A 27,125-nucleotide genomic window follows, 5' to 3' on the forward strand; every position below is an offset into this window, starting at 1 on the left:
TTGTTTTGTTTGATGTAGTGTGGGCCCTTGTCTCTGTGTTGAAGTCTAAGAGTTTATTTCCGAAACCCGCGATCTTGCCATTTGGAACACTTGCGCAAAATGTCTGAAATTGTGCGACTGAAAATTCTTATATTTTGGGAGCTTTATTGTCTCCAACAAGTCGAAATTGAGTGGGCGCAGCATGAAAAGCATAACGAAATCATAGCATCGCGTCTGGCTGGAAGTGAAACTCTCTTTGCATGTGTATGTGTTATTTATGTATGTGTTGAATTTTGAAAGATGTACATTTGTGACTGATGTTAACATAGTCCTGCCTATATTTGGCAGTCTTTTTTTTCTGTCTTTTTGTCGTGTACGGTGTGTCCTGTGCAGGTCATGAGGAAGAAGATGAGGGTCGCTGGTGAAGAAGATGACGGGCAGCTTTCGTCGATTTCAAAGTTAAGTAGTGGTGTAAATGTTACCCCCTCTTGAACTCGGGTCTGAAAAGTTGGATCACTGTCCTCTTTTCAGATCTGGGGGCAGGACAACCGTGTTGTTTTTGTTTGATGTAGTTTGGGGCCCTTGTCTCTGTGTTGAAGTCTAAGAGTTTATTTCCGAAACCCGCGATCTTGCCATTTGGAACACTTGTGCAAAATGTCTGAAATTGTGCGACTGAAAATTCTGATATTTTGGCAGCTTTATTGTCTCCAACAAGTCGAAATTGAGTGGGCGCAGCATGAAAAGCATAACGAAATCATAGCATCGCGTCTGGCTGGAAGTGAACTCTCTTCTTTGCATGTGTATGTGTGATTTATGTATGTGTTGAATTTTGAAAGATGTACATTTGTGACTGATGTTAACATAGTCCTGCCTATATTTGGCAGTCTTTTTTTTTCTGTCTTTTTGTCCGTGTCTGTGTCCTGTGCGTCCATGAGGAAGAAGATGAGGGTCGCTGGTGAAGAAGATGACGGGCAGCTTTCGTCGATTTCAAGTTAAGTAGTTGTAAATTTTACCCTTTTCTTGAACTCGGGTCTGAAAAGTTGGATCACTGTCCTCTTTTCAGATCTTGGGGCAGGACAACCGTGTTGTTTTTTTGATGTAGTGTGGGCCCTTGTCTCTGTGTTGAAGTCTAAGAGTTTATTTCCGAAACCCGCTATCTTGCCATTTGGAACACTTGCTCAAAATGTCTGAAATTGTGTGACTGAAAATTCTGATATTCGGGGAGCTTTATTGTCTCCAAGTCGTCGAAATCAGTGGGCGCAGCATGAAGAGCATAACGAAATCATAGCATCGCGTCTGGCTGGAAGTGAACTCTTTCTTTGCATGTGTATGTGTTATTTATGTATGTGTTGAATTTTGAAAAGATGTACATTTGTGACTGATATTAACATAGTCCTGCCTATATTTGGCAGTCTTTTTTTCTGTCTTTTTGTCCGTGTGTCCTGTGCAGGCCATGAGAAGAAGATGAGGGTCGCTGGTGAAGAAGATGACGGGCAGCTTTCGTCGATTTAAAAGTTAAGTAGTTGTAAATTTTACCCCCTCTTGAACTCGGGTCTGAAAAGTTGGATCACTGTCCTCTTTTCAGATCTGGGGGCAGGACAACCGTGTTGTTTTGTTTGATGTAGTGTGGGCCCTTCTCTCTGTGTTGAAGTCTAAGAGTTTATTTCCGAAACCCGTGATCTTGCCATTTGGAACACTTGCGCAAAATGTCTGAAATTGTGCGACTGAAAATTCTGATATTTTGGGAGCTTTATTGTCTCCAACAAGTCGAAATTGAGTGGGCGCAGCATGAAAAGCATAACGAAATCATAGCATCACGTCTGGCTGGAAGTGAACTCTTTCTTTGCATGTGTATGTGTGATTTATGTATTTGTTGAATTTTGAAAGATGTACATTTGTGACTGATGTTAACATAGTCCTGCCTATATTTGGCAGTCTTTTTTTTCTGTCTTTTTGTCCGTGTGTCCTGTGCAGGTCCATGAGGAAGAAGATGAGGGTCGCTGGTGAAGAAGATGACGGGCAGCTTTCGTCGATTTCAAAGTTAAGTAGTTGTAAATTTTACCCTTTCTTGAACTCGGGTCTGAAAAGTTGGATCACTGTCCTCTTTTCAGATCTTGGGGCAGGACAACTGGGTGTTTTGTTTGATGTAGTGTGGGCCCTTGTCTCTGTGTTGAAGTCTAAGAGTTTATTTCCGAAACCCGCTATCTTGCCATTTTGGAACACTTGCTCAAAATGTCTGAAATTGTGTGACTGAAAATTCTGATATTCGGGGAGCTTTATTGTCTCCAAGTCGTCGAAATTGAGTGGGCGCAGCATGAAGAGCATAACGAAATCATAGCATCGCGTCTGGCTGGAAGTGAACTCTTTCTTTGCATGTGTATGTGTTATTTATGTATGTGTTGAATTTTGAAAGATGTACATTTGTGACTGATATTAACATAGTCCTGCCTATATTTGGCAGTCTTTTTTTTCTGTCTTTTTGTCCGTGTGTCCTGTGCAGGTCCATGAGGAAGAAGATGAGGATCGCTGGTGAAGAAGATGACGGGCAGCTTTCGTCGATTTCAAAGTTAAGTAGTTGTAAATTTTACCCCCTCTTGAACTCGGGTCTGAAAAGTTGGATCACTGTCCTCTTTTCAGATCTGGGGGCAGGACAACCGTGTTGTTTTGTTTGATGTAGTGTGGGCCCTTCTCTCTGTGTTGAAGTCTAAGAGTTTATTTCCGAAACCCGCGATCTTGCCATTTGGAACACTTGCGCAAAATGTCTGAAATTGTGCGACTGAAACTTCTGATATTTTGGGAGCTTTATTGTCTCCAACAAGTCGAAATTGAGTGGGCGCAGCATGAAGAGCATAACGAAATCATAGCATCGCGTCTGGCTGGAAGTGAACTCTTTCTTTGCATGTGTATGTGTTTTTTATGTATGTGTTGAATTTTGAAAGATGTACATTTGTGACTGATATTAACATAGTCCTGCCTATATTTGGCAGTCTTTTTTTTCTGAAAATTGTGCAACTGAAAGTTCTTATATTTTGGGAGCTTTATTGTATGACAACAAGTCGAAATTTGAGTGCGCGCCGCATGAAAAGTGTAACGAAATAGCATCGCGTCTTGCTGGAAATGAACTCTTTCTTTGTATTTGTATGTGTTATTTATGTGGAATTTTGAAAGATGTACATTTGTGACTGGTATTTACATTGTTCTTTTTTTTTTTTGCAGTATCTTTTTTGTCTTTTTGTACTTGTGTCCTGTGCTGGTCCATGAAGAAGAAGATGAGGGTCTCTGGTGCAGAAGATGACGGGCAGTTTTCGTTGATTTAAAAGTTAAGTACTTGTAAATTTTAGTACCCCCGACATCTCCTTTCAATGAAGAATGCATTGTGCCAACAACTGTGCAGACTAAACTCCATCATGAGGTTTTTTCTGTACCATATAACTGACACAATGCTTTTTTCATTGACAGAGGCCTCAGTGCATGTGAAGTGATGACGTGTTCAGATGAGACTATACTTGTCTGACTAAAACACTGCTTTTTATTTAAATTCGCCGACCTCAAGACTTAAAGCCACCTGAGTAAAACATATGATTCTGACAAGAAATTCAACAGATGGAGAGTATGCGGGAAGAAGCTGCGAAAAAGCAGTGATAATTTGTCTATATGATACCTTTGCAGGTTGTACGATGAGTATCAGCCAGCCCATGGGTTTGTCACAGAAGAGCAAGAACCAGCTTGTCCTTGACATCGGAGAGGCAGGTTTCATACTGAAGGAATGGGAGGCAGACAGGCACACATACAGCGACTTCAAGAAACTCCACCCGCCTGAAGTATGTTTTTCCAACTTTATCGATGTATTGCTCACAACCACCCTGCAAATCCCACGCCCATCATTGCTTTTTATACTAAATAACTCTCTTGTTTACCAATAGAATTAAACCAAATGTTCAGATCATGTAAACAAGGCATGACAGATTTTATGGAGTGAGTTTCATGAGCTTTGTGCAAGAGGGTGAGATGTAAACGCCATTTGAAAACAATTACTCACTTTCAGAATCTGCCACTTTTGCTTCGGCGTCCTCCAATGTTGATACAGCGCTGGAGACAGGATCACCCCTGATGTCATTGCACACCTCCTCAATCCTCATGATCGAGGCGATGTGCAATGACATCAGGGGAAATCCTACGTTCCTTCGTGAAGCTTTCGGCTGTAGCACGCGCCTTCCCCCACCGTCTCCAGTGCTGTATCGACATTCTGAGAGTGGGTATTATTTTTGTATGGCGTTTAAATCTGACTCTCTTGCAAAAAGTTGATGAAACTCAGTCCATTAAATTTGTCATGCCTTGTTTACATGATCTGTAAACAACAAAGTTATTCAGGATGAAAAATAGGACTTTTTTTTACACAATGTACGAATTTCTAGTGAAGTAGTTGAGTCAACCACAAATCCGGTCAAATGTAAATCACAAGGCATTTCACAAAACAATTAAACAAAAACTGCTTCTGTCCAAGTTATCCATTTGAATAGCTTGTTACTTGACTTGATATTAGAGGACGTGTGATGGGCTTGTGGTGGACTTGTGAGGACGTTTGAATGACACAACTACATCATTAAATTTCTCCCTGTTTATGCCTACCACAGATCCCACTCAACACGCCAGGCACGGCTGGTGAGATCTACTCCCTCTGCCAGCCAGGTTCAGTCTCTTTAGCCGTAGCCATCGGCATGAACCACAAGCGGGCCCATAAGGTCATCTCCTCCCTCCAGGCCTACCCCACCTGGCTCCCTCTAACCCTCTTCATTTACGGGGACTTCATGGAGCAGTTTCCGGACACCGTCATGGCCTGGGCCCGGTGATACAGGCTCAGGATCCAAAAGGACGGTGACTACCCCCAGGCCTACCTAGAAAAGATGCTCAAGAATCTCATCTGCCGTAGTCTTGTCAGTTCCCTGATGCATCTGCGAGAGCTGGACGTGAAAACGGCCCTCTACTGGCCGGCAGTCAACGGCAGCAGCTTGTCAAGGTTTAAACCGCTAGCCAAGGCAGGAGGGATTAGGATATCCAGCCTACAGTTGAATTTCCTGGCAAATTGGGTATATTCCACCATCCCTCAAGTCCACCGCTCACCAGAGCTATGTGTTGAGCCAAAAAAAAAATTAATAACTTGCCATTGACAGCACATTATTCTTGTTCGTCGGTCGCATGATTTCAAAAATGGGGAGAAACGCCAACAGGCTTTAGAAGAATTGCACAACAATATCATAAAATCATGTGTACGGAGTACGTGATTTCAATTCATTTGGCTCAGCACGTGGCTTTGGTTGCCTGCACACAGTGACTTTTTTGCCTTGCAAGGCAAAAAAACCAAACCCAAACAGGATAGATATTTGCCTCACGGCATCGCAAAAGAAAACTCGGCAAAAATTCACCCCACACAGTGATATATTGTGAGCTACATATTTTGCTGAGCAAACAGCCTTGAATGAGTTTTTGTTCAGCACATAGCTCTCGTGTGCGGTGGGTTTTAAACCTTGATACTCAATTAGGCCTACGTGTCGTGTGAGTATATACAACCATTCAATCCGAAATAGGCCTAGCTAGCTACACCTGCCATGATTCACAGCAAGATTTTCACGACATCAAAGTTTGTAACTGTTCACAATTCACGCGAAAGAGAAAAACCATCTGCATTTAATGGCATCAACAACTGAAGTGTCTCAGTTTGTGAAATTTCCTTATATATTAAAAAACCCGCTCTTTGGGAGTCAAGGATACCACAGAATACCAAATATTAAGTTGCCTGTTAAATTAACAAGTAGGCCTTGGCCTACAGAGTAAGAAAACAACTCTTTTATATAAGGCAAAGTCATCGTAATGTCGACTTCACACAAATGGCTGAAGACAACAGTGTAATATCTATCCAAGATATACAAACTTGTACCGGCACTGGAAGTTGTTTGCAGAAAGTGTACTCTTTATTAGAGTTGCCTTTGAAGCATTAATCGCAGTACGCTTGCGGAACACAAAAATGAAATGTCAGTACATTTTGTTTACCTTCTCATGCACAATAATGATCCAAAAACAAGTGACAGATAATCCAAAAATAAGTCGGTTGGTCATCATCGGTTGTCCACCATCTGGAAAAATCTTTACATTAATTTTTTTCTATTTTGTGTGTGTGCAGAATCCTGCCAACCCTGTTGACCCTGCCAACGCTGTTCAGCCCGCCGACCCTGTAGACCCTGTCGACCCTGCAAACCAGTGTTGGAGGTCTCGAGGCCGGCCTCGGCCTCGAGGCCGGCCTCGAGGCCGATTTTCATGGCCTCGGCCTCGGCCTTGGCCTCAGGGTGCAAGGCCTCGGCCTTGGCCTCGGCCTCGGAGCCTTCCGGCCTCGGCGAATCGGTCGAGGCCGGCTCGAGGCCGCCCATTTTGATGTGTTTTCTATTCTAATTAATTAATTTTTTACCGTATCAAATCCTTGAGATTCTGCCGCAGTGGGTTCCATGAAACGAACGCATACAATGTACGCACGAATGAACTGGAAATGGTTGCATTGAATGTACTCACGTACGTAGCATCTTCGCCTAGCCTGCGCTTCAGCTTTCCACGTGCGTGCAAGCGTTATAACTGTTACCGCGTGCCAGACTACATAAGTCTGGCACCAATCCATTTGCGTACAAAACATGTGGTAGTAGACTAGTCTGGTTGCAGTGTTGTACAAAAATAATTTTCTCGTTTCGCCTCTGTACCCCGACCTTTAAAAATGATTTGCGGCAAACAAGGTGCGGCAAGCTTAATCATTTCTTTTTATAGGCCACTGTTTCAGTAAAAGTCTGAACTTTCTGGGTACAATCCAGTGTACTAGTCCGTACCATTTTTTTTCATAAAGATATGATAAAAACAATTACGATTTATCAAAGTAGACTTTATTTTTACACGGTGATTTGAAAGTTCCGGCTCACACGGTAATGTTTGGCGCAAATGGTCGATATGATATGGAAAGCGCGATTTCAAAGTTCGTTTTTCCATCCAAATGAATGCAAAGTTCTGAATGAATGTTTTAATAATAGGAGTCAGTATTCCTCGTGGTACCAGGAATTTTTTTTGTGTATTTTTAGAGCCATGTTGATACTTATTACATGTATAAGCACGGTTTGAAATCGACTAATTTTGCGTGGTTACAGATATACGGCCAAAACCTCTGGACTCCCTACCTCTTGCCATGATCTTAAAATACTTTGAAGCCAAGTTGGATTCAAATCGGATGATCCGAGAATTCATGGTCATTTTGATGAACTGAGTGATATCATGCACGCATGTTCCGTGTTGCCGTGTTGTTTGGAGCGGGATTGGCCATTGACAGACTTTGTCTGGTACCGCGGTATTAACAGTGATAATGCGTGGACACTTATCCCGTTGTGTGAAGCGGGATTGGAACTATGCTTTGCCCGTGCGTAACGGCGGGCCGTCTGGCATTGTCTTGTCGCATCGCGGTGTTTGCTCGGCGCGCGCCTGGACAGTGCGAAGGTCAGGGGGGGGCGGTCGTAACTTTTTGGTTATGAGTGGTAAAAACCTGATTCAAAAATCAAGTTGTTGTTTATTTAATGGGGATTCCTATGATATTAAGCATTTTGATAGGTTTTGAAAATAAGATTTATAAAACATGCTAAAAGTAAATGATGTAAATCTTACAGAATAGAAACTCAAAATTTGGCCATTTAAATTGTTGTATCTCAAAGGGCAAACACCTATGAGCCTGATTTAAACGTCATTGATTTTGTTGTGTAATTTTCTTTCAGTGATACAAAACTTGAGATTTCTTTCTTTAAAAAATAAAATTCGCCGGACTCCCTACAAGAGGAAACCCATTGCAAGCTGTAAATTTATAAGCCAGGCACTCCAAAACTCAGTGAATTCAACTAAAAAGATGTTAAAACTCCAACATAATCTTATCCTTGTTTTAGTGATTTATATTTTATTACGTGTTTTGATAGCTGGCCTCGGCCTCGGCCTTGGCCTCGGAGGTGTTGGCCTCGGCCTTGGCCTTGGCCTCGCGGTTGTGGCCTCGGCCTCGGCCTTGGCCTCGAAGGTTGTGGCCTCGGCCTTGGCCTCGGCCTCGGAGGTTGTGGCCTCGACTACAACACTGCTGCAAACCCTGCAGATGATGAATAACGACACTGCATCTTTTGCTTGAAAATAAGTGCATCGTTCGTGCTCTTCAAAATTTGTTTTCTTGTAGGCCTATCAGGGCTTCTCTATTTATCTCCATGGTTCTCATAATTATTTTTATTTGCCCTTATATGAAGCCTGGTCGGTCAGTCAAAAGGAATAACAATCTGAACTAAAGTTGCACTCGTAAAGATGGTAAACTAAATGATGCAATAAGTTTATCATGATTTGATATCACTGAATAAGATTTAAAAAAAAACATTTTGGCCAATTATAGACGACTTACAGTAATGTCTGGACGAAGCATCTCATTAACAATTTAGTTGTAGTGGCAGCAATATTATAATGAGAGGCAACATTCTCATCTGTCTTTCTTCCTCTGATTTCCGTAAGCGGTAATTTTCAAGTCGAGAAAAAAATATGATATTCAATTTAAATAACATTTCAGAATAACACAGAGCTAGTTGCTCGAATGCAATATTCTTTGTTTTTTAATATGGAAAAAAAATAATCGTCTGTGAATGGGGTTTTGGAAATTGTCGGCGGAAAAACATATCCCAAAATCGGGTCGATTAAAAAATGAGAACCAAAGAAATATAAGGTGAAGCCCCAATGACTAATTAATGGTAATGGAGAAAGTATTTGTAACCAGGTCGGGTTTCAGTACTTACTTTTACCCGACAGGTTCCTTACTCCATGTACTCCAGCATTCATTTCATAACTTTTGTAACTTCGTTTTTATGTCATTTTACATGTGAGCAGCCATTGCGATCATGCTTTTTGCCTAGGGCCCTCTCGCGGCCAACTAAACTCTTTTTACAGCGCGCGCCGCCTAGAATTTTGATCAACTATGCGATGGGCGTATCGAGCATGCGAGTTTTACATTCCACCGCGCTTTGTTTAAGAGGAATAGCTGACATTCCGGGCGTTTCGGTATAGTTTTCTTGTAGGGCTAGGTCCAAAATATTGTTGATTCCGTTCCAACTCTGCTTTGGGTTGACATCTATCTGCCTGGTTCTGCTCCTGCTTTGCGACCAGCATTTACAGCGAGCATTGCACACTCCACTTTTTCTGCAAGTTTTGGGTGCGGCTCCCCGATAGCAGCAATATAATTTTATATCCGGCGTTGCCGGCATTGCATTTTACAATATTTTTGCTGCTTCTACATCGATTTTAACATCGGACACGGAGTAGGCATGAGCGTAGACCATCCCAAGTGGTGAGTAAATCCCTTGTCTGATATTTAACTCTTTTATGACTGAAGCTGTTTATGCCTGAATCTTTTTATGCAACAGTCATTTTTATGCAACATTCTCTTCACTGACTGATGTACTTATAAAAAAAGTTTTCTTTGATTTACAAATAAGGAAACCAGTTTTTCCCAAATTTCTTTGAAATTAAATATCGTTAATACTGTATTTGGATCTGGAAGTTATTCCCATAATTCATTAGTCATGTATTGTTTTTATGCATTTCAGATACCATCCTTGGAGTGACAGTTCACCACCCTATTGTCCCTTTTTGACTGTCGTTTTTATAGACCCAACAAAGTTCTGTTTTTATATACTCACCAAAGTTCCTAATATAATTCTTTTTGTAAATACTGTACTTGATAATTTGTATATATATTGTCTCATATTTGTGCTGTAAATAAACCATTTGATATTCTTGAGACAAACAGAAACTTCGCTCCACCCAAATCAGTTTTTAGTGGAACCCCTCGGTTGAAAGGAGAGTGCCACATTTTTAACTAACTAAATTTCGCTCTCCCCGGTTACATATTATTATTTCTTTTTGTTGGGGGGGGGGGGAGGGAGCATTGTATATTGGAGAAAAATAGGAGGTTTTATCATTTTAGGCCGCGCAGATCCACTATGCAAGTAGACTGGTTCATGATGTCCCTTTTCATTGTATAATCGATTCTAAACGGATATGGGATTGACTCCAATGAGAACGCAAACAGTTAAATTATATAAACTTACTTGCCAATAGTAAAATCGTCCTGATATTTTTGTTGACAAAGTTCGTTCAAATTGTGTAACTTTTGAATTACTAAGATAGCAATGTTTAAAAACCAATTGTGTTTTCGGGATGAAACTCAAAAATGAACGGAAAACATAAAATATGTTGTCAGAAAACTCAGTCCCACGTTGCCCTTTAGAATAATATTTTACGTTAAAGTTACTTCTGGCATAACTAGTAGTCACCCGGAGATGTACGCCTACCCAGCTTAGCAATTTCAGGACATTTAAATCCTTGCTAAAGGTTAATATATGCATATAAATAGACTTGTGCCCATCCTTGCTGAAGATGAATACATGTATAATTATATAAACAAAATCTGACACAAGAGGCTTTAATGTGTTATTTTTAAATAGGCGAACTGAAAGCGACATTGTACTGTTATATCAGATTTATACTAGCTTTGTAATAATAATGATTGACGAAGGTTTGCTTCCATGCATTCACCGGATACATTCTTTGTAATAAATGTAGAAACAGTAAGTCTGATGGTTAATTTTTTTTTATTGTTTGCAGACAGGTATATCGTCGTTGCACGATTAGTTTCGTTAATTAACCGTGCCAGGAACAATGTTGCTAAAAGGTCCCCACAAAGTTGCAGTGATGTATCCAATAAGTTGCGTGAAAGTTTTTGAAAAGTTGTGAGGTGCCCACAAAGTTACTGGAACTTGTGGACTTAGTTGCAGTAACGTCTGTAATGAGTCATTGACGTGCTAACAATTAAGGTTGTAGAAACGTCCCCACATCGTGGCCATGAAGTTGCAATAATGTGTCCTACAAGCTGCATTAACGTGGCCAAAAAGTTGCCCTGACGTGCCCATAAAGTTGTAGGAACGTCCCCATAAAGGTTGTAGAAACGTGCCTATCAGGTTGTAGTTATGTCCAACAAGTTGCATTAACGTGGCAAAAGAGTTGTCGTAACGTGCCTATAAGGTTGCAGGAACATCCCAATACAAGTTGCAGTAACGTGCCAATCATGGTGTAATCATGTCCCCACAAGGTTGTATAAATGTATATTTTAAGTCGTCATTAAGTTGCAGTAACGTTCCGTCATGGTGGTAATCATGTCTTAATCATGTTGCATTTACGTGCCAAGACGTTGTATAAAGGTGACAATTACGTTGCTGGAGGGTTGCAGGATCGTGTACTAAAAACGTTGTAATAAATGTTTCATTGACATTTTTATAACATCATTTAAACGTTGTGTAATAGCCTTGTGGCAACGTGCACGCGAGTCGACATTTTTACGTTGCCGCAACGTAATTTTCTGAACGTTGCCGCCACGAAAACGTGACCTTTTTGCAACGTTGTTACAACGTGAATGTGTTAGCTGGGCGAGCTACTAATTTAAGATTTTCCTGCAGTGCTTCTTAAGAATCACCGTTGGAAATGCCTTCTTGACAGCTTCCCAGAAAGAATAATTTCACAGGGAGTTTAGTTCATATCTTTCAACCAAGTTTGTTTTTCAACAATAATTACGCCAGTTACTTTTCGGATGGCTGCAAATGATGGACTATAGCAACCTCGTACCCAGGGTGTCGAGCAGTACGCGCCCATCACTACCTGCTCTCTCACCCTGGTATTGGATCATTTGCATGTGCAAGATTTTTGCACACGTATGCAAATGAGGAATAGTCTGGTGCCTGCATCTGCATTACATTAGCGTTTGTTTTTGTATGGGGTGTCTGGGGTGAAGACAGAGTCAATTCGTAGCAGCGCGAGCATGGCGTGAGTTACGAAAACACGATGTTTATTCAATTAAACTGTTACGATCTTAACGAAACAATATGCAGTATCACATTTCATATATTAATATTAACAAACTGGAAAGGAAATTAATATTTTCGAGAAGGCGTGGACGAATGATCGCGAAAACACGTACTGCACGTTGTGAATAACAACACCAAGTACACGATAAAAATCCATTACTAGCCAATTGCGGTATCCAATCGTGGGAACGAATTAGTAATTCGTGGGAACGAATTAGTGATTCGTTCGAACGAATTAGTAATTCGTTCGCACGAATTCCTATTCGTAATTCGTGGAGTTTGTTAATTCGTTCGCACGAATTAGTAATTCAGTCGCACGAATTAGTAATTCGTGCGAACGAATTAGGAATTCGTGCGAACGAAATAGCAATTCGTGGGAACGAATTAGCAATTCGTGCGAACGAATTAGTAATTCGTGCGAACGAATTAGCAAATGCCAAAAAAAATTCCACCCTGTCCCTTCCCGGGCTTCATACTTCACAGTATTTCAGGTAATGAGCGTTTTTATTCTTAAAAACGCGCGCAGGTTGTTTTGATATTATTCCTAACGCGCAATCAGCGTTGTCTGCGTGTATTTGCGCAGCCAAAGTTTCGCGGAGAACGCACACACATCCCATGGTGAGGAGTAGAAACAGGGACAGGCACGCGTACGTTCGAATGCTTTGAAACGGCTCTGATGGGTCGCACAACACGAAGCGCGTATCATTGAATCTCAACATCTTTTACAGGTTACTAAACCCCAATAAAATTCCCTTTTGTTTTGAATTACATTTGAATGTCATGTTCTGTATCAATTCCATCCAAGAGCAGCTGATCAAGTTAGCATTATCATCCAAATATAGTGTGTTTGAAATCTACAAATTAAGATTACGTTTTTAAAACTTTTGCAGATTGTTATATCCAGCCTTCCATACCTACTGAAAATATTAAATGAGTCTTAAAAAATTGGTTACTTTGATTGGTCATGCGATGTTGCTGCATATGCATAGAGACGGTGTTTCATTATCTCATCTAGGCGCTTACGTCAAGTTGATCTGACATCGCGCACTCTGTAAGTGTTCTCCACTGTTCTCTGTCTGATGCCACGTGCCACGTGCATCGATCCTTGATGTTGACCCCCGTGGTTGTCGGGTCCTTGTTTACTCTCTTCAGCCACGTGGTTCGTTGTCCCCCTCTTGGTAGCTTGTTCTTGCGGATTGCCTAGAAGTGCTTGCTTGGCAGGAGCTTCCTCGGGTAGTCTCAGGTGATGGCCTGTCCACCTAAGACGTCTTCGGGTATAATGGCAGTACTCCAAGGGATCTCGTTGGTTCTCCTGTACAGTTCTTTATTGGTGATCTTCTTGGGCCATTTTTATAATACAGGCGCGCGCACGCGAGGGGCAAGGGCGGATCCAGGGGGGGGGGGGGGGGGGGGGGCAAAGGGGGCCATGGCCCCCCCCCAAAACGAAACCAATTTTTTTTTTTTTTTAATGTGACATCGCAATAAAGGCAGGCAATGAGTTCACCACCATCTTTTCCTCCAAAAAAATTGGTTAAAGTGGTCAGAAATTGCCTCAGATCGCACCACAGAGCATCTAGAATCCAAAAATATTTCGGGGCCCTAGCGGGCCCCGAACCCCACGCCGTAATTTTTTAGACCCACTTTTTGGGGGGACCAAAATTTTTTTTGGGCCCCCCAAAAATTATGTTCTGGATCCGCCCTTGGCGAGGGGGGGGGGGGGGGGGGGTGCTGATGGCAGATTGATCAAGTCGGAATGGACCGATCCAGTGAGCCCTCCCACTGCGCACTGGGCAAATTAGCACGTGCTCCTCTCCAATGCCTCACTGCATTTTCCTGCCGCGCGCATCATACGCGCGTGCACGCATGTCGGACTTTTATGCACGCATTTCGGACATAAATCACGGCTGTGATTGGTCAGAATACCATGGGGCGGTGCTTACTGGATCGGGCATTGCTAATTTTAGGCTGCGTCCGAATCAACTGTCTAGAGCTAGGCACTGATCTCTATATAAAGACTGGATAGCGGATATGCATACAACATTCACACAGTAGACTTTGCATATTGACCAATTCGCCCCGTCTCACAAAGATGGCCGCGTATAATACGAACGTTCTACGCGTAAATACGCGCGCGTTGTATCAACAGTTGACGCGCATTTTGGTCACGTACACATATTATGATGTTCTAAAAGGGACACATTTCCGTAGTGATTATTATTTCAAAACGCCGAAAAAGTTATATTTGCGGCATTTTAGTAACCACGACGTTAGAAAAATTGTAGTTAACCTTGGTCAGTGGTGGTGGTCAAAATATAAGTCAAGTGAACCGCGACGTTACAAAAGAAATCATGCCGTCTATAAAAACGGCATCTTGTCCTTTGTAGATCACCAGCCGGTCTCACCAATATGGCGTCAAATTCGTACATTGTGCGGCTCTGTATTAGCTATCCAGTCTTTATATAGACGAATCCAACGGAGACAATTTTGTTACCTTTGTCGTTGGCGGCGCTGTTGCATTTGCCATTCCGAGGGCCATTTTTAAAAACCGCTAAACGACGGGCTTGTGTACGTGTAAGTCATGTAAGTGGCAACAGTGAACGAACTGGAACCATGCGTATCGAGCTCCAATTTTAGGCTTTTATCGGGATTCTTGAAAACATTATGGCTAAAGAAACAACGAAGAAGAATAACGAAGGATCAGGAAAACACTGTGTCGTCGTTGGCTGCAAAAATACAAGCAAAAAGCTGAGAAAATGGAAGCTTGCAGCATGCGAATTGCATGCATCAGAAACGCACGAATATTGTGTGTGTTTACAGCCGTACAAAATGCATCGTTTCCCCAACTGTTCCAACGCCAATTCCGCAGCCAATCGAAAGCAGTGGGTGAGGAATATCAACCGAAAGGACTTCAGACCTTCAAAATACAGCACTGTAAGTTCCTTTTTCAGGGAAGGACTGTGTAATTCATCAGACGGTACTTCAATTCATACTTCATGTTTGGTCATGATTGTTGGAATGGTATCCAGTAATTTGGGACATGGGTTTACGGGTAGGCCTAAATCAGCTTTTAATTTGTGTGGTAGGCCTTGTAGAGGTGCGTCTTTGCCACTCAGTGACAGTGGCTTGAGTTTTAAATTATGTCCCCCATTTTTTATTTATATTACTAATACGGTACTACTAATAGTATGAATATAGCCTGGGAAATTAATGTATTTAATTGTTTTAAAAAAAAATGGGGGGGGGGCAATCGTGTAGTGTAGGGCCCCTGTTTAGTTTTGATCAAATTAGTGTCATATACTCATAGATGTTTGTTGTTGCTCCAAAATGACGTTTTCAATCAAGAGCGGACTTCTCTCAATTCTAGGTTTTTGTAATTCTGAACTGAGTTTCTTGGGGTAGAAATCACAATTTTTCTGCACGGTTTTCTGCCAGTTGGTGCCTAGCAATTCAGTGCTGTTTGTGTTCACGGTACATCGCGCAGTGATCGCCATCTTTATTTTCGGGTTGCGTGTTGTCACTGCACTGTCATTTTCATTTAACCCCCCAATTTCCCTTCAAACATTCAAAACATTGCCCTCTATCTATGGAGTACCGGTTTATTCCTATTTCCTAATGTCACAAACTAGTTTGGTCGGTCTAATAATTTTAAAGTGGATTTTTTTCCCTATAGGGAACTGGGTCCATAGATACATGTACACAGTTGCCACTGTTTAATAAAATGCCAGTGTAAAGACAAGTGCAATCAAATTTATTTTTAATGTATGTTTTGCATGTTTGTTGAGTGCTTCGGCCCCGTACAAAAAGGTTTGTGTTGCATGGGTTGCTCCCATCCAAAATATTTTGTCAGAATTTGTCCACAACTTACCATCTGATCTGCTGTCTGTTTGTTTCTTTTTTATTTCAGGTATGTTCTGTCCATTTTGAAGAAGGGAAGCCAACATCAGCTCACCCTTACCCAACTGTGGCCATGGGATATATCCCATATGTAAGTCTAAATCAAGCTAGTCCTGTAAATTAATAGTCAAGTTTTGTTCCCAGTATGGAGTTTGTGTTTGGTTTTCAGAGAAATATTCTTGGAAGCATCTCCCCCCCCCCCCCCCACAACAAATATAAATATTGATAAAGAAACGTTTATTTCTTCTTGTCTAGTACTCCTCCAATTTATACAAATATTCTATTTTACTGGGTACATCTGTAATTACATATAACAAAACACAGCTACCTACTGACCTAGACCCGTGAACGTGTCATCAACAACGCCATGCTCCAGAGAACTGAAGAAACACTCGATGCACATGATTGTACGGGTTACCGGACAGATCCGCTCCTACCATTTTGCACGTGCATGACTCAGAATACCAGCGTTTTGTGTGACCTCGGAAAAATCAAAAGTTGTGCTCGTACAAATGTACGTTTCTTGTTGTGTTGAGGTCGTCGTTTTTTTTTTTTCAAATTTCTTGGCAATGTAAGATCCTATGCTCGCATGAAATTACAGAAAGTTTCAAAACTTGGGGCTTGGACTTGGGGTTTGAGGATTCAACAACAAATGTAATGTACAGGTTTACTTTTCTTTTTACAGAAACAGCTCTCAAGAGGAAGGCCTCCCCCTAGGAGAAGAGTTTCCACAGCAACAAAAGCAGTGACAGTGCAAGAAAAGGCTGGAGGGGTTGCAAATATGAGTCCGCATGGTGTTGAGAGAACATCAACATGTGTACAAACAGCAGGATTAGAGACGAAGGATGCATCAGTACAGTGGTATGATGCCAGAGTAGCTGACCATACTTATGCACATGTTAATCCTATCACTAAATCCAAGGCAAAAGGTACGCAAACAGTCAAGGCTCCAGAAGTATCAGCAGTTAATCTTCAAGAATCTGATATGAAGTTTTACACCGGACTTAGCGTGCAATCATTCTGGGCGCTTGTGAATGCGCTTGTAGTGACTCTTACTACCACCCCTAAATTTCAACTACCAGTGCCAGACCAACTTTTGCTTGTTTTGATGAGATTAAGAATAGCCCTGATGATCTGGGATCTTGGAGTACGCTTCAAAGTGTCTCGTTCCACAGTCTGTGACATTATCTCCTTCTGGGTACCACGTTTGGCTACATTCATGAGAGAAAATGTCATATTTTGGCCATCACGTGACACGCTTGCCAGGATACGTCCCAAATGTTTCGAGTCTTGTCATCCTAAGGCTACCTGCATCATAGACTGCACTGAAATCTTTGTTCAGAGACCCAAGAACTTGAGAAAACGTGCCCAAACTTATTCTAACTACAAACATCACAATACCTACAAGGCCTTGTACTGCATTGCACCAAATGTTTGGTGACGTATGTTTCCAAATTATTTGGAGGTCGTGCCAGTGACACTTTCATCTCTCAGAACTCTGGCTTTTTGGACCACTTGCTCCCCGGTGACGAGGTTCTAGCTGACCGTGCCTTCACTATCGAAGATATTCTTCCACATGGTGTGAAGTTATCTATCCCAGCCTTCACAAGAGGACTCAAGGACAGGCGTCTACCAGAGGAAAGTGTGACAGAAACACGACATATTGCCAACGTAAGAATTCATGTTGAAAGGGCAATCAGACGATTGAAATGTTTCAAAATTTTAGCCAATATCATTCCGATGCGAGTAAAAAATGTAGATGACATATTGATTACATGTGCTGGACTTTGCAATTTACAGCCTTGCCTAATTAATGAGGACAGAGCCCAGGAAACAAGTGATAGTGATTCTAATGACGAGGAGGGAAACGTTTTTTCAGTGGAGGAATAAGTACATTTACATGTATGACTTTGCTGAAATTGATTTTGAATGTGTGTTTCCATCTTCAAAACAAATGACAAGATTTGAAAGTATGAATGTGCTTGACATAAAGATGGTTTGCAGTTGCAGCAAGTACATGTACATGTGCATGTAGTCTAATTAGTGACTGTGCTATTACATGTAGGTTCTGAAAACAACATGTGTTTTGTTACACAAAGTTTTAGACAGTGTGCTGTCCATTTTCAGGAGTCTGAAGACAGACAAAGCATTCTGTCCAACCCGTCACATAACAAAACATGATCTTTTCAGAACCACACATACATGTACAGTAGTAGTCACAAAAGCGATTAGACTTTATGAACATGGTGCTACTGCAAAGCATAGGCTTTTGTCCTTCCACCGGGCTGCAAACCTTCAACTTCTCAAGTCATACATGTACATGTACAGTGCAAGCATAATTAAACATCATCAGGTTTGTGCTGAAGTATTTTTTTTGTACTTTGGCAAGGGGCATCCCCCAATGTTCTTCCTTGCCACCCCGCCAGTTGTCCCCCCTTACTAAATCTCCCAAGTATTAAAGAAAAAAAATTGAAAGGGAAAAGAAAAGAAAAAACATTTAGTCAATACATGTATATTTTACTGTACTGTACAGTGAATGTTTATTAAGACAGGACACCCTCACATAAAAATTAAGGGTTTTGAACAGCCCCCCCCCCCCCATTTTACTGTTTATCTGGCGTGTGTTTCGGAGTGTATCGGACACCCGTGTTTGCCACACCCCCCCCCCCCCCCCGAAAAATATATAATAATAATAAATAATAGTTATAATAAAATGATACTTCATTCATTGTTACCTCACACATCCCCCTCAGGTACATGTACCTCAAAAAAATCTACAGATTCCAGTTAACACAATGACCAACACAAATGAAGGGGGACTCCAGGCCTCTACCAGATATCCTGAGTACATTATTACGTGTGTATGTCACTTTCCCCTCAAATTAAGCAGTATGGCACTGTTAAAAAATTGATTTGTAATGCTAGGTTCACACATTCCTCATTTTTAAGCCGAATCGTCACGAATAGCAGTTTTTTAGTAAATCGGGGATGGTTCTTGGCTGCCTCATGATGATTTTGGTTGTAAGGTTAAAGATCAGGAAGCACCCTGACAAATTTGAACATTCATAAGATGGAATTTTGCGTCGGGGTGATATAAATCAAATTATGTTTTGCCCTTCACCGATGTTTAAACACCGTATACTCAGTGTGTTACCAACTTTTTTCCAACTTTCACTCGGGAGGAAACACACCGAGTATACAGTGTTTAAACGTCGGTGAAGGACAAAACCTAATTTGAAATTTGAACATGTTCAAAATTGTTGGGGTGATTCAGGAGCCAATTTCAATTCCTGATTAATTTTTGTTGTATTTATAACTAATTCGGTAATGTGTGAACCTAGCATAACATTGCTTCGTTCAGAATAGTTCAATATAGAATGTGAAAATGTTGTGTCTTAACAGATTTTTCTTTAATTGCATACTGAATAGTATATTAACCTCTGCATCAATAGCACACTTTCTCAGTAGCAGTTCAGTTTCACATTCCTCTTCAGTCTCATATACAATGTACATGTAGTACCCAGTTAGCAGTTCAAGCTTTACAGTAGAGCTATAGTTCATATAAACTAGTACTATCCAGGTCAGTTGATCATAATCAATGAATATTAAATATTGTCATGGAATAAAGTCACAGTCAACACAGTCCTCAACTAAACAAGTGTGATGTATCGACTAATCTTTTCCCCCGACACATAATAGTGGTCATTTATTGTTTTCAGTTTTAGCCTCTTACATGCATCTAGATTCTTGGTTTTACAATTTTTAGTTCCCTTGAAATTATTGAATCTGTAAGCTTTGGCAAAAGATGCTTGAAGTAGAATTTTCGCAGTTGACCTAGACGCTGCTCAAACCACTCATTGTCAAAGTTGACATCTGCTATAACGTAGTCTTTCTTTGACCAAACCATAAATTTGCACATGGGTCGCTTCGAACAGTACATGGCAATTTGTACCTGGGTGTAGTAACCACTAGCTGCTGAACTTTGACGAAGGAAGTATTTCCCTTCTCTACTTCGAACATCGTAAGTCCCACTTTCCACTAGTCCTCGAACAGTAACACCATATCGCTCCAACTTCCTCTCAGTGGGACATTTTATTTCTAAAATTGTGTTGTCGTCAACAATTCCATCCAGACTTGCTCCAAGCCAACTTTCCTCTGGGTTTACAACTAAACCTGTGGTTTCTACAAGTGTTTCAAATTGATGTTCAAAGGCTTCCCTTGCAGTAGCTTCGTATGTGTGCCCGTGACAAGTATCCGCATTTCCAAGGAAGTGTGGCCTGATGTGATTCATGATCCACTTTGTTGGGTCTGTCTCTGTTTTCTTGGGGACACTTGCTGCTGAGCTACTTGTAATTCGGAGCTTCCTCTGCGATGTCCACAAAGCCGAGTTCTGATTGTGTGTTTGACAGGCAAGTTTTCTTGCCTCGTGGTCTTTCAACAGGATGTAGTTGTTGAAAATTTCTTGACAAGGCTCGCATTCAAGATTGACATCATGATGTCCATGAACAGGGAGGGGCTGATCACTGTTGGCTGGTTTGCAAGTTTGTGTAGATGTCAGCACCTGATTTAAAATTGTGCCCGGTATGGACGCGAGCTCACACATGTGTGGACTGTTCAGGTGCTTTTTCAGTGCCTCGTCCGTGTCAAATGCAAGAGCACTGTTCATTGTGGACTTTGAGGTTGGATCGCACATGTTTTCAACACTGTCGGGCACCACGTTACCTTGAGTGCTCCGATTCCACAAACAAGGTCTGTCTGTACAGGTGATGCCGATGAAACCTTTCTTGTATGCCTCATTTATCTTGAAGGACAGGCCTGCTGAATGACTACAACATTTCCCTTCCGAAGCAATGCAGTCGCATTTCACAGACTTGATTGTTCTATTTTCTTTGTCAACACTGATCTCCACTTGATGATAGCTGGAGATTTGCTGTGAAAATCTCACTGTCCCCCTCAAGATGACAGTTGATCCATCCTCATGATGGCGGTGCTTGATGGTGCCCACCCATCCCGAGTTCAGGTAGTTGATACCCTCGCTGATGCTTCGAAAGTTTCGGTTAGGCTGCTCATCACATGCTGGAGCATTAATGAAGTAGTCATAGATATCTGTGAAGAAAATTCAAATAAAATTTTACTTTGAGTGGCACAATGAGTGGGAAAGAGGAAAAGCTCAGGGTGACCGTAAGGTCATGACCAAATTCTGCTAAATGCACTTCAAAAATCTGTCAAAATTATTCAAAATCTTCCAGATTTCCCAGATTGCTCGAAATGCGCTATAAACACTTAAAATCACACGCAGATGTTGTAGTATTGCCTTAATTAAGGTTCAAATTACATTACAAACAATCCATTGTCACAAAAAAATGTTACGAAATTGCGTAAATTTCAGGCAAAACGTGGTTGCTTCACGACAAAATCCGGTTCCTAGTGAACCTCCGTACCTAGACCAGCCAATCTGTCCCATCATGCAAGGGTTTGTTTGAAAAGATTGAATCTACTTTAAACAAATGTACCATTTTCTTCAAATTTGCTGTTTTTCTGTCAAATATCCATTTTTGCAGAATTCTGCCAGAAATCTGCCCAAAAAATAAGTTCTGTCAAATTTTCTGTCAAACTCGTTTCTTTTTTTACAAAAAATCTGTCAAAGTTAGCCGAAAATCGGCTTAAACAGTCACCCTGGAAAAGCTGCATGCCTGTTTAATCTTTGGCATACATGTTTTCCTTAAAAAATTGTGAAACTAGAATTATACTAGCCCCCAAAAAATATGACAGCAAAAAATTGACACAGTCAGACCATGGATTGAGTCTGCCATTTTGGTTGGTAAAATACTGAGGACCTTTTCTTTGCCCAATGGAATTTTTGGAGAAATTTGCTGACAAAAGAGTGAGTATTAAAATGGCCTGATCACCCCACTGACACCGGCTTCGATTCCTGAACCCAACAAACCCGTTGAATCCCAAACTGTTTCTACATCGTTCCTGTAATAGGACTAGTAATATTATTAAGCGGCACTGTCCGAATGCCATGAATGCATAAATGCTGTAGGCCTACACTAATTATTTGTTCCCTTTTGATGCAATGAATTTGCCCACAACTTAACACTGTTTTTCATCAACATCAATCACTTTCCTAAAAATGATCTAAACCTAGTAAAGTTCATCATCGTTTCATGTCAGTGATTACAGTCATCCGATTTCCAAAAGCAAGTTGATGTTTGGCGTTAACGTTAGGCCTAGCCTAAACATGCTAAAACACCACGTAAACAGTGGTTTTTTACCTTGAAATTCAAGCTTTGGCCAGTCACGAACGTCGTCCTTCCACGCATCCATAGTTTTTTTTTGCAGAATTCTTATGCTCAACTATGGGGGAGCCAGGTTGGCGTAGCGGTACTTTCCTCGCCTTCCACCGCTGTGACCAGGGTTAGAATCCCGCCTCGGCCAATATGTGGATTGGGTTTTCAGTCCCTACCTGATTCCATGGGTTTTCCCCAGAATAGCTTCTGGGCTGGGTTTTTCCTCTCACCTCTTTGTCATGTTTGTGAGGGCTCCTTTGGAAAGCAGTTTTTTTTTAACTGGAATGGACTAGGGGGAGTAGGGGTCCTACCCTCACGTTACAGATTAGGCCTACAACTTACAAGTTAACAACAAATAAAAAATAAATAAATAAACCTCTAAAACTATAGTTTCTTCTCACTGTCTCCTCTCTAAGTTGGTGTGATGTTTCCCCTTGGATGTTTTACCGACTATATTAGATACAGAACTCACAGTCAACCGTGCGTGTTTGTATTTGTTCGCACTTAATAAAAACTAGACTGGAAATTGTCGCTGTACAAAATTGTTTATATTTGGCGCCCGCCGCGATTGCTAAGCGACACTGGCCCCCTACAATGTCCGTGTCGAATGAGGGCGCCCCTCCATGCATAGTCTATCGGATTCGTCTATAGAGATCAGTGGAGCTAGGTCTAGGTCCGCGCCCATTGAAAATACGCGGGGACGCGCTGACAATAGACGTAGCCGTAGCTCTGGAAGCCCGTTTCGGACACGTGCACAATGCTCTGAAATACATGTACATGCACACACATGTACATGTACGTATAATATGCGTATTGTACAATGTACATACAGTGTGTGCGCATTGTTTTACGGCACTGAAGTGGAACGTGCGCCTTGAAGTGTACCTTGTCACTGCTTGTCGGGCTTCCGGAAAGACGTAAACTAAGTGATTTTTGCTACTTTAAAAAAAATTAAGATACCGACTTAAGGCAATTCCGACTTGAGTCAAGTCTATTTCAAACCTTGCGGAGTCATGACGCGCAGGTCACTGGTCACGCAAAATCCAACCAATCAGAGCGTGAATTCTTCAGAGTATGCTGCATGCTATTTATATTTGCAGGGCGAGGTACGGTAGTATACTAGTGTACATATGTACATAAGTGGGCCCCCCAGCTTAGTACAAAACGTGTTGAGATATTATGAGCATGGAGGTAGGAAATGTTATGAGCATGGAGGAATAAGAACACGAGAGAGAATCTTGTTGTTTTTCGCATTCGCGCTATATACTGACTGCAAGGACTTGAGTCGTGATACATGGGGTATACCGATACATGGAGTTGAGTCTGAGAACAAATCGAGCCATTTCGTTTGGTAGCCACATAAACGTAAGTATGTCATTAGCTAGCCCGACTGCGTCTGGCCGTACAGTACTATCGCAAGCTCTGTAGTACGGCCAGACGCCCAATGCTTCCAAAAAGACTGAATTTTTTGGCCGCTGATGTAGCGATTTTGCTACAGATTTCGATCGAGATTATCTTTTCATCCAGGACAAAAATTTCCAAAGTTAAGGTTCTTAGTCGTAGAGCAGGAAACAGGTCAACTCGTACGCGAACCAACTCGTACGCGAGTCAACTCGTACGCGGATTGGTCAACTCGTACGCGAGACAACTCGTACGCGAACTAACTCGTACGCGTGCCAACTCGTACGCGTGCCAACTCGTACGCGAGCCAACTCGTACGCGAGCCAACTCGTACGCGAGCCAACTCGTACGCGAACCAACTCGTACGCGAACCAACTCGTACGCGGGCCGTTTTAGGAGTGGTTTCGAGGATTGGGTTGGCCTGGGAAATTTGGGAATAGTGTGACGGGTAGTCCGTAGTTCAATGTGTGACCGTTGTGTGTGATTGGGAGTGAACCCGTGAATGATGATAATAAAGTAACTGATTTTTGTAGTTAGACGAGTGTTGTATCATTTTGTGCATACCTGTAGCCTTGTCACGTCAAATTTAATTCCATATATTAATGCAACGATGTACCAGTTGCATTTTTCGTGTTCTTTTAATCAATGTACCTGTCAGTCAATTAATTGTCACCATTGTCAAACTGACAAACTGACCCAATTGCAACGCTCTGGACTACCATGGATCTGTTCTCGCGGTTCGGTGTCCTAAAAGAACCGGCGGGTTTAGAAGATCAAAAGAGATCGATCAGACTTGTCAACTGCCTGTCACTCAACTTTTATTGTGGTTCACAACCATTGATCAATTAAAAAGCAGACACGCGGGGACATCCGTAGGCCTAGCAATTTCTATTTACAACTGAAATGCTTGGTATAACCATGGAGGTATAACACATAACACATCAGGGTTCGAAATTAGCGGTATAGCCCGCTAACCAAATGCTTGTCAAAACAGCGGCGGCCGGGGCTAGACAAATTATTCCTTAACCAGGCCGGCGTGCGAGTGAAAAATTATTGGGATACGGCAAAGATCAACGAACAGAAAGAAAAAAAAAAATCATAAAATTCAAAAAGGAAACCCCTTTAATTTGTGTCTAATTATCAACTGTTTTAAAGGATTAAATTATCTGATCTGTTAATCAAAAACACCAACAAAATTCCCTCAGAATTGCGCTTGAAAATACGCCATTTTGTATCTGAGATAAGAAAAAAATGCGGGCTAGTAGAAATGCCCGTGGGCCAGTAGCCCGGCTGGCTATAGTGAACAAAAGAAGTTGAGGTCGAACCCTGCACATTCCGCCCCAATGTAATTGTTCTCTCCTTTTTTATTATTGTTCTTCCCCAACCTTCCTTGCCCTCTCCATTTTCATTTCCTCTCCTTTTTAATTATATCCTTTGAGCCATTTTAAATCTGTTTGCAGCATAACAAAATATATGATGGCCAGTATTAATTTGGTGCGATGGTCCTACCGTACCGAACCTAATTTCGTCTGTCCATGTGAGCTAAACCAATCGTCTAAACTCACGCGTACGAGTTGGTCCGCGTACGAGTTGGTCCGCGTACGAGTCGGTCCGCATACGAGTTGGTCCGCGTACGAGTCGGTTCGCGTACGAATTGTCCCGCGTACGAGTTGGTCGCGTACGAGTTGGTTCGCGTACGAGTTGACCTGTATTCGTAGAGCAACTCATACCTTTTCGAAAAAACGTTCTTTGGTCTCAATATATTCATCCATCTGGCCTAAAGACGACTTTCAGTCATCATCTTCCACAAATATCGTCCCGAAAATGCTCCCCCATGCAATTTCAAAATGGCGGCCGCGCTGTAATGTGCATTATGCGAGCCCGCTTGGGCAAGATAATGAATATGCATTATTTAGATCATGACCTCGTGTTTGTATGGCAAGCCGCGCCGAGTGTCCGACAAACGGCTGTTTTCTGTGCCAAAAATCCTGAATAGAGATCGGTGCACGTGGCCCCCTGACGATAAATGCATGGTACAGGAAACAGCCGTCGCATTTGCAACTCGCGCCCCCGCGCTCGACAAGCAATTTGCATAAACGCGACGTCACAGCTTGAGGTCATCTCTTGTCCCATTCAAAATGGCTGCCATCACCAGACGTTTCACGAGTGCATATGGACTCCAGAAAGATTGAAGAATATCTCGGAAAATGGAACATCATTAGACCTAAGCATCCCAGAAGTGACAGGTGAGACATCATAGAATACAACCATAAGAAAGTAAGAAACTGAGAATGTAAGAAACTGCCCTGAATTTTTATGAAAACTTCGTCCTCAGTAGCGCGCGGTACCACGGTGTGTGGCTGTCACGCCCCAACTATCGCATCGGTCCCAACTATAGTTGGGACTGTCCCAACTATAGTGCGGCAGTTGGGTCGGCCCAACTATAGTTAGGACTGGAGTTGCGCCGGATGCTTCATGCTTGATAGATCTTGTTGGATTAAATGTTCCGCGGCGCTGGCACCGTGTATTCGTCGTGCATGCATGCCGCAAGGCCAAGGCTGGCCGGTCACGTGGTACTGCCTAGTTGGATGAGTTGTCCAGCTGCTGGGTTGATTGTCCAGCAACATTTTGCAAAATTCAAAGATTGCCATGGCCGGCCAACTATAGATGGGCCCCACTCATAGCTAATGTCAAAGGTCCCAAGTGAAGTCGGACAGTATGTAACAGAGCTGTAGGGAATGTTTTATAGTCGTCGTAAATCAATGTAAACTATAGTTGGGACCGCCAAATAAAAATATTGCGGTGGCCCAACTACAGATGGTCCCCACCCATAGATAATTTCATTGGTCCCAAGTAAAGTCAGATGTGTATTAGAGTTGTAGGGAATGTTTTATAATCGTACAACAATGTACACTATAGTTGGGACCGCAAAATAAAAAGATTGGAGTGGCCCAACTATAGATTCGCCCCATCAATAGCTAATTTCAGTGGTCCCCAGTAAAGTCAGACGTGTATCAGAGCTGTAGGGAACGTTTTACAGTTGTACATCAATGTAAACTATAGTTGGGACACCGCAAAATAAAAAGATCGGAGTGGCCCAACTATAGATGGGCCAGCCCAACAGTGGAACTTACAGTTGGGACCGTCCTAACTATAGTTGGGACAGGCCCAACTATAGTTGGGCCAGCCCAACTGTGGAACTACAGTTGGGACAGGCCCAACTATAGTTGGGACAGGCCCAACTATAGTTGGGACCGATGCGATAGTTGGTGCGTGACATGGCCAAAGGTTCAGCGCAGCATACCGACGGCCACACTAGTGGGGCTAGAGTAACTCCAGCTGACAATGTTCCATATTCATTCACTTGAAGCGCTGGAGGAATAACCTGTTCGTTAGAATGTGGTATAGTCGTACTCCTAGAACTATGAGGCTCCGCGTGAGCGGAGCCTCATAGATCTAGAAGCCCGCAAAATTGTCTGCAGCACAAAACACTAATAAAGTACAAAAACGTCCATCAAAATGCAGACATTTCACACAGAACCGCTGCACAGTTTGCCCCTATACTCCGTACTTTACCTCTTGACATACTCACATATCATGGGCA

General features: G+C 42.0%; 4 protein-coding genes and 1 long non-coding RNA gene across 9 annotated transcripts in view; 4 read left to right on the top strand and 1 right to left on the bottom strand.

Annotated features, from left to right (window-relative positions):
* Positions 1-3,262: 3,262 nt before the first annotated feature.
* On the top strand, positions 3,263-6,296 carry LOC119722000. Of its 2 annotated transcripts, XM_038191975.1 has the most exons (4): positions 3,263-3,298; positions 3,649-3,800; positions 4,614-5,066; positions 6,158-6,296. In XM_038191975.1, exons 2-3 carry the CDS (start codon positions 3,657-3,659, stop codon positions 4,827-4,829), a joined length of 360 nt encoding a protein of 119 aa, XP_038047903.1. In that variant the 5' UTR covers positions 3,263-3,298; positions 3,649-3,656; the 3' UTR covers positions 4,830-5,066; positions 6,158-6,296. The 2 variants fall into 2 exon arrangements, with proteins under 2 accessions (XP_038047903.1, XP_038047902.1); XM_038191974.1 differs by lacking the exon at positions 3,263-3,298 and having other exon boundaries at positions 3,305-3,800.
* Positions 6,297-8,912: 2,616 nt separating this feature from the next.
* LOC119722002 lies at positions 8,913-10,650 on the top strand. Its single transcript, XR_005270364.1, has 2 exons — positions 8,913-9,361; positions 9,621-10,650. It is a non-coding gene; the product is annotated as an uncharacterized LOC119722002 (long non-coding RNA).
* A 3,820-nt stretch (positions 10,651-14,470) lies between these two features.
* On the top strand, positions 14,471-18,513 carry LOC119722003. Its single transcript, XM_038191976.1, has 3 exons — positions 14,471-14,864; positions 15,838-15,918; positions 16,513-18,513. The coding sequence occupies exons 1-3, from the start codon at positions 14,595-14,597 to the stop codon at positions 17,266-17,268; spliced, it is 1,107 nt and encodes a 368-aa protein (XP_038047904.1). The 5' UTR covers positions 14,471-14,594; the 3' UTR covers positions 17,269-18,513.
* Positions 18,514-19,566: 1,053 nt separating this feature from the next.
* On the bottom strand, positions 19,567-22,253 carry LOC119721738. Its single transcript, XM_038191704.1, has 2 exons — positions 22,106-22,253; positions 19,567-20,933 (listed from the first exon to the last, which is right to left on the bottom strand). The coding sequence occupies exons 1-2, from the start codon at positions 22,155-22,157 to the stop codon at positions 19,567-19,569; spliced, it is 1,419 nt and encodes a 472-aa protein (XP_038047632.1). The 5' UTR covers positions 22,158-22,253.
* Positions 22,254-23,217: 964 nt separating this feature from the next.
* LOC119722004 (mitochondrial folate transporter/carrier-like) overlaps positions 23,218-27,125 on the top strand; it is a 48,157-nt gene continuing 44,249 nt past the window's right edge. For 3 of the 4 annotated variants that reach the window (XR_005270365.1, XR_005270366.1, XM_038191977.1), the window contains exon 1: positions 23,218-23,485. The gene's annotated coding sequence lies outside the window, so the exon portion shown is untranslated. The remainder of the gene's footprint in view (positions 23,486-27,125) is intronic. The other variant, XM_038191980.1, reaches the window with a different exon arrangement.

The sequence above is a fragment of the Patiria miniata genome, unplaced genomic scaffold, assembly GCF_015706575.1.
Source record: "Patiria miniata isolate m_02_andy unplaced genomic scaffold, ASM1570657v1 HiC_scaffold_14, whole genome shotgun sequence".
Classification (NCBI taxonomy): Eukaryota; Metazoa; Echinodermata; class Asteroidea; order Valvatida; family Asterinidae; genus Patiria; species Patiria miniata.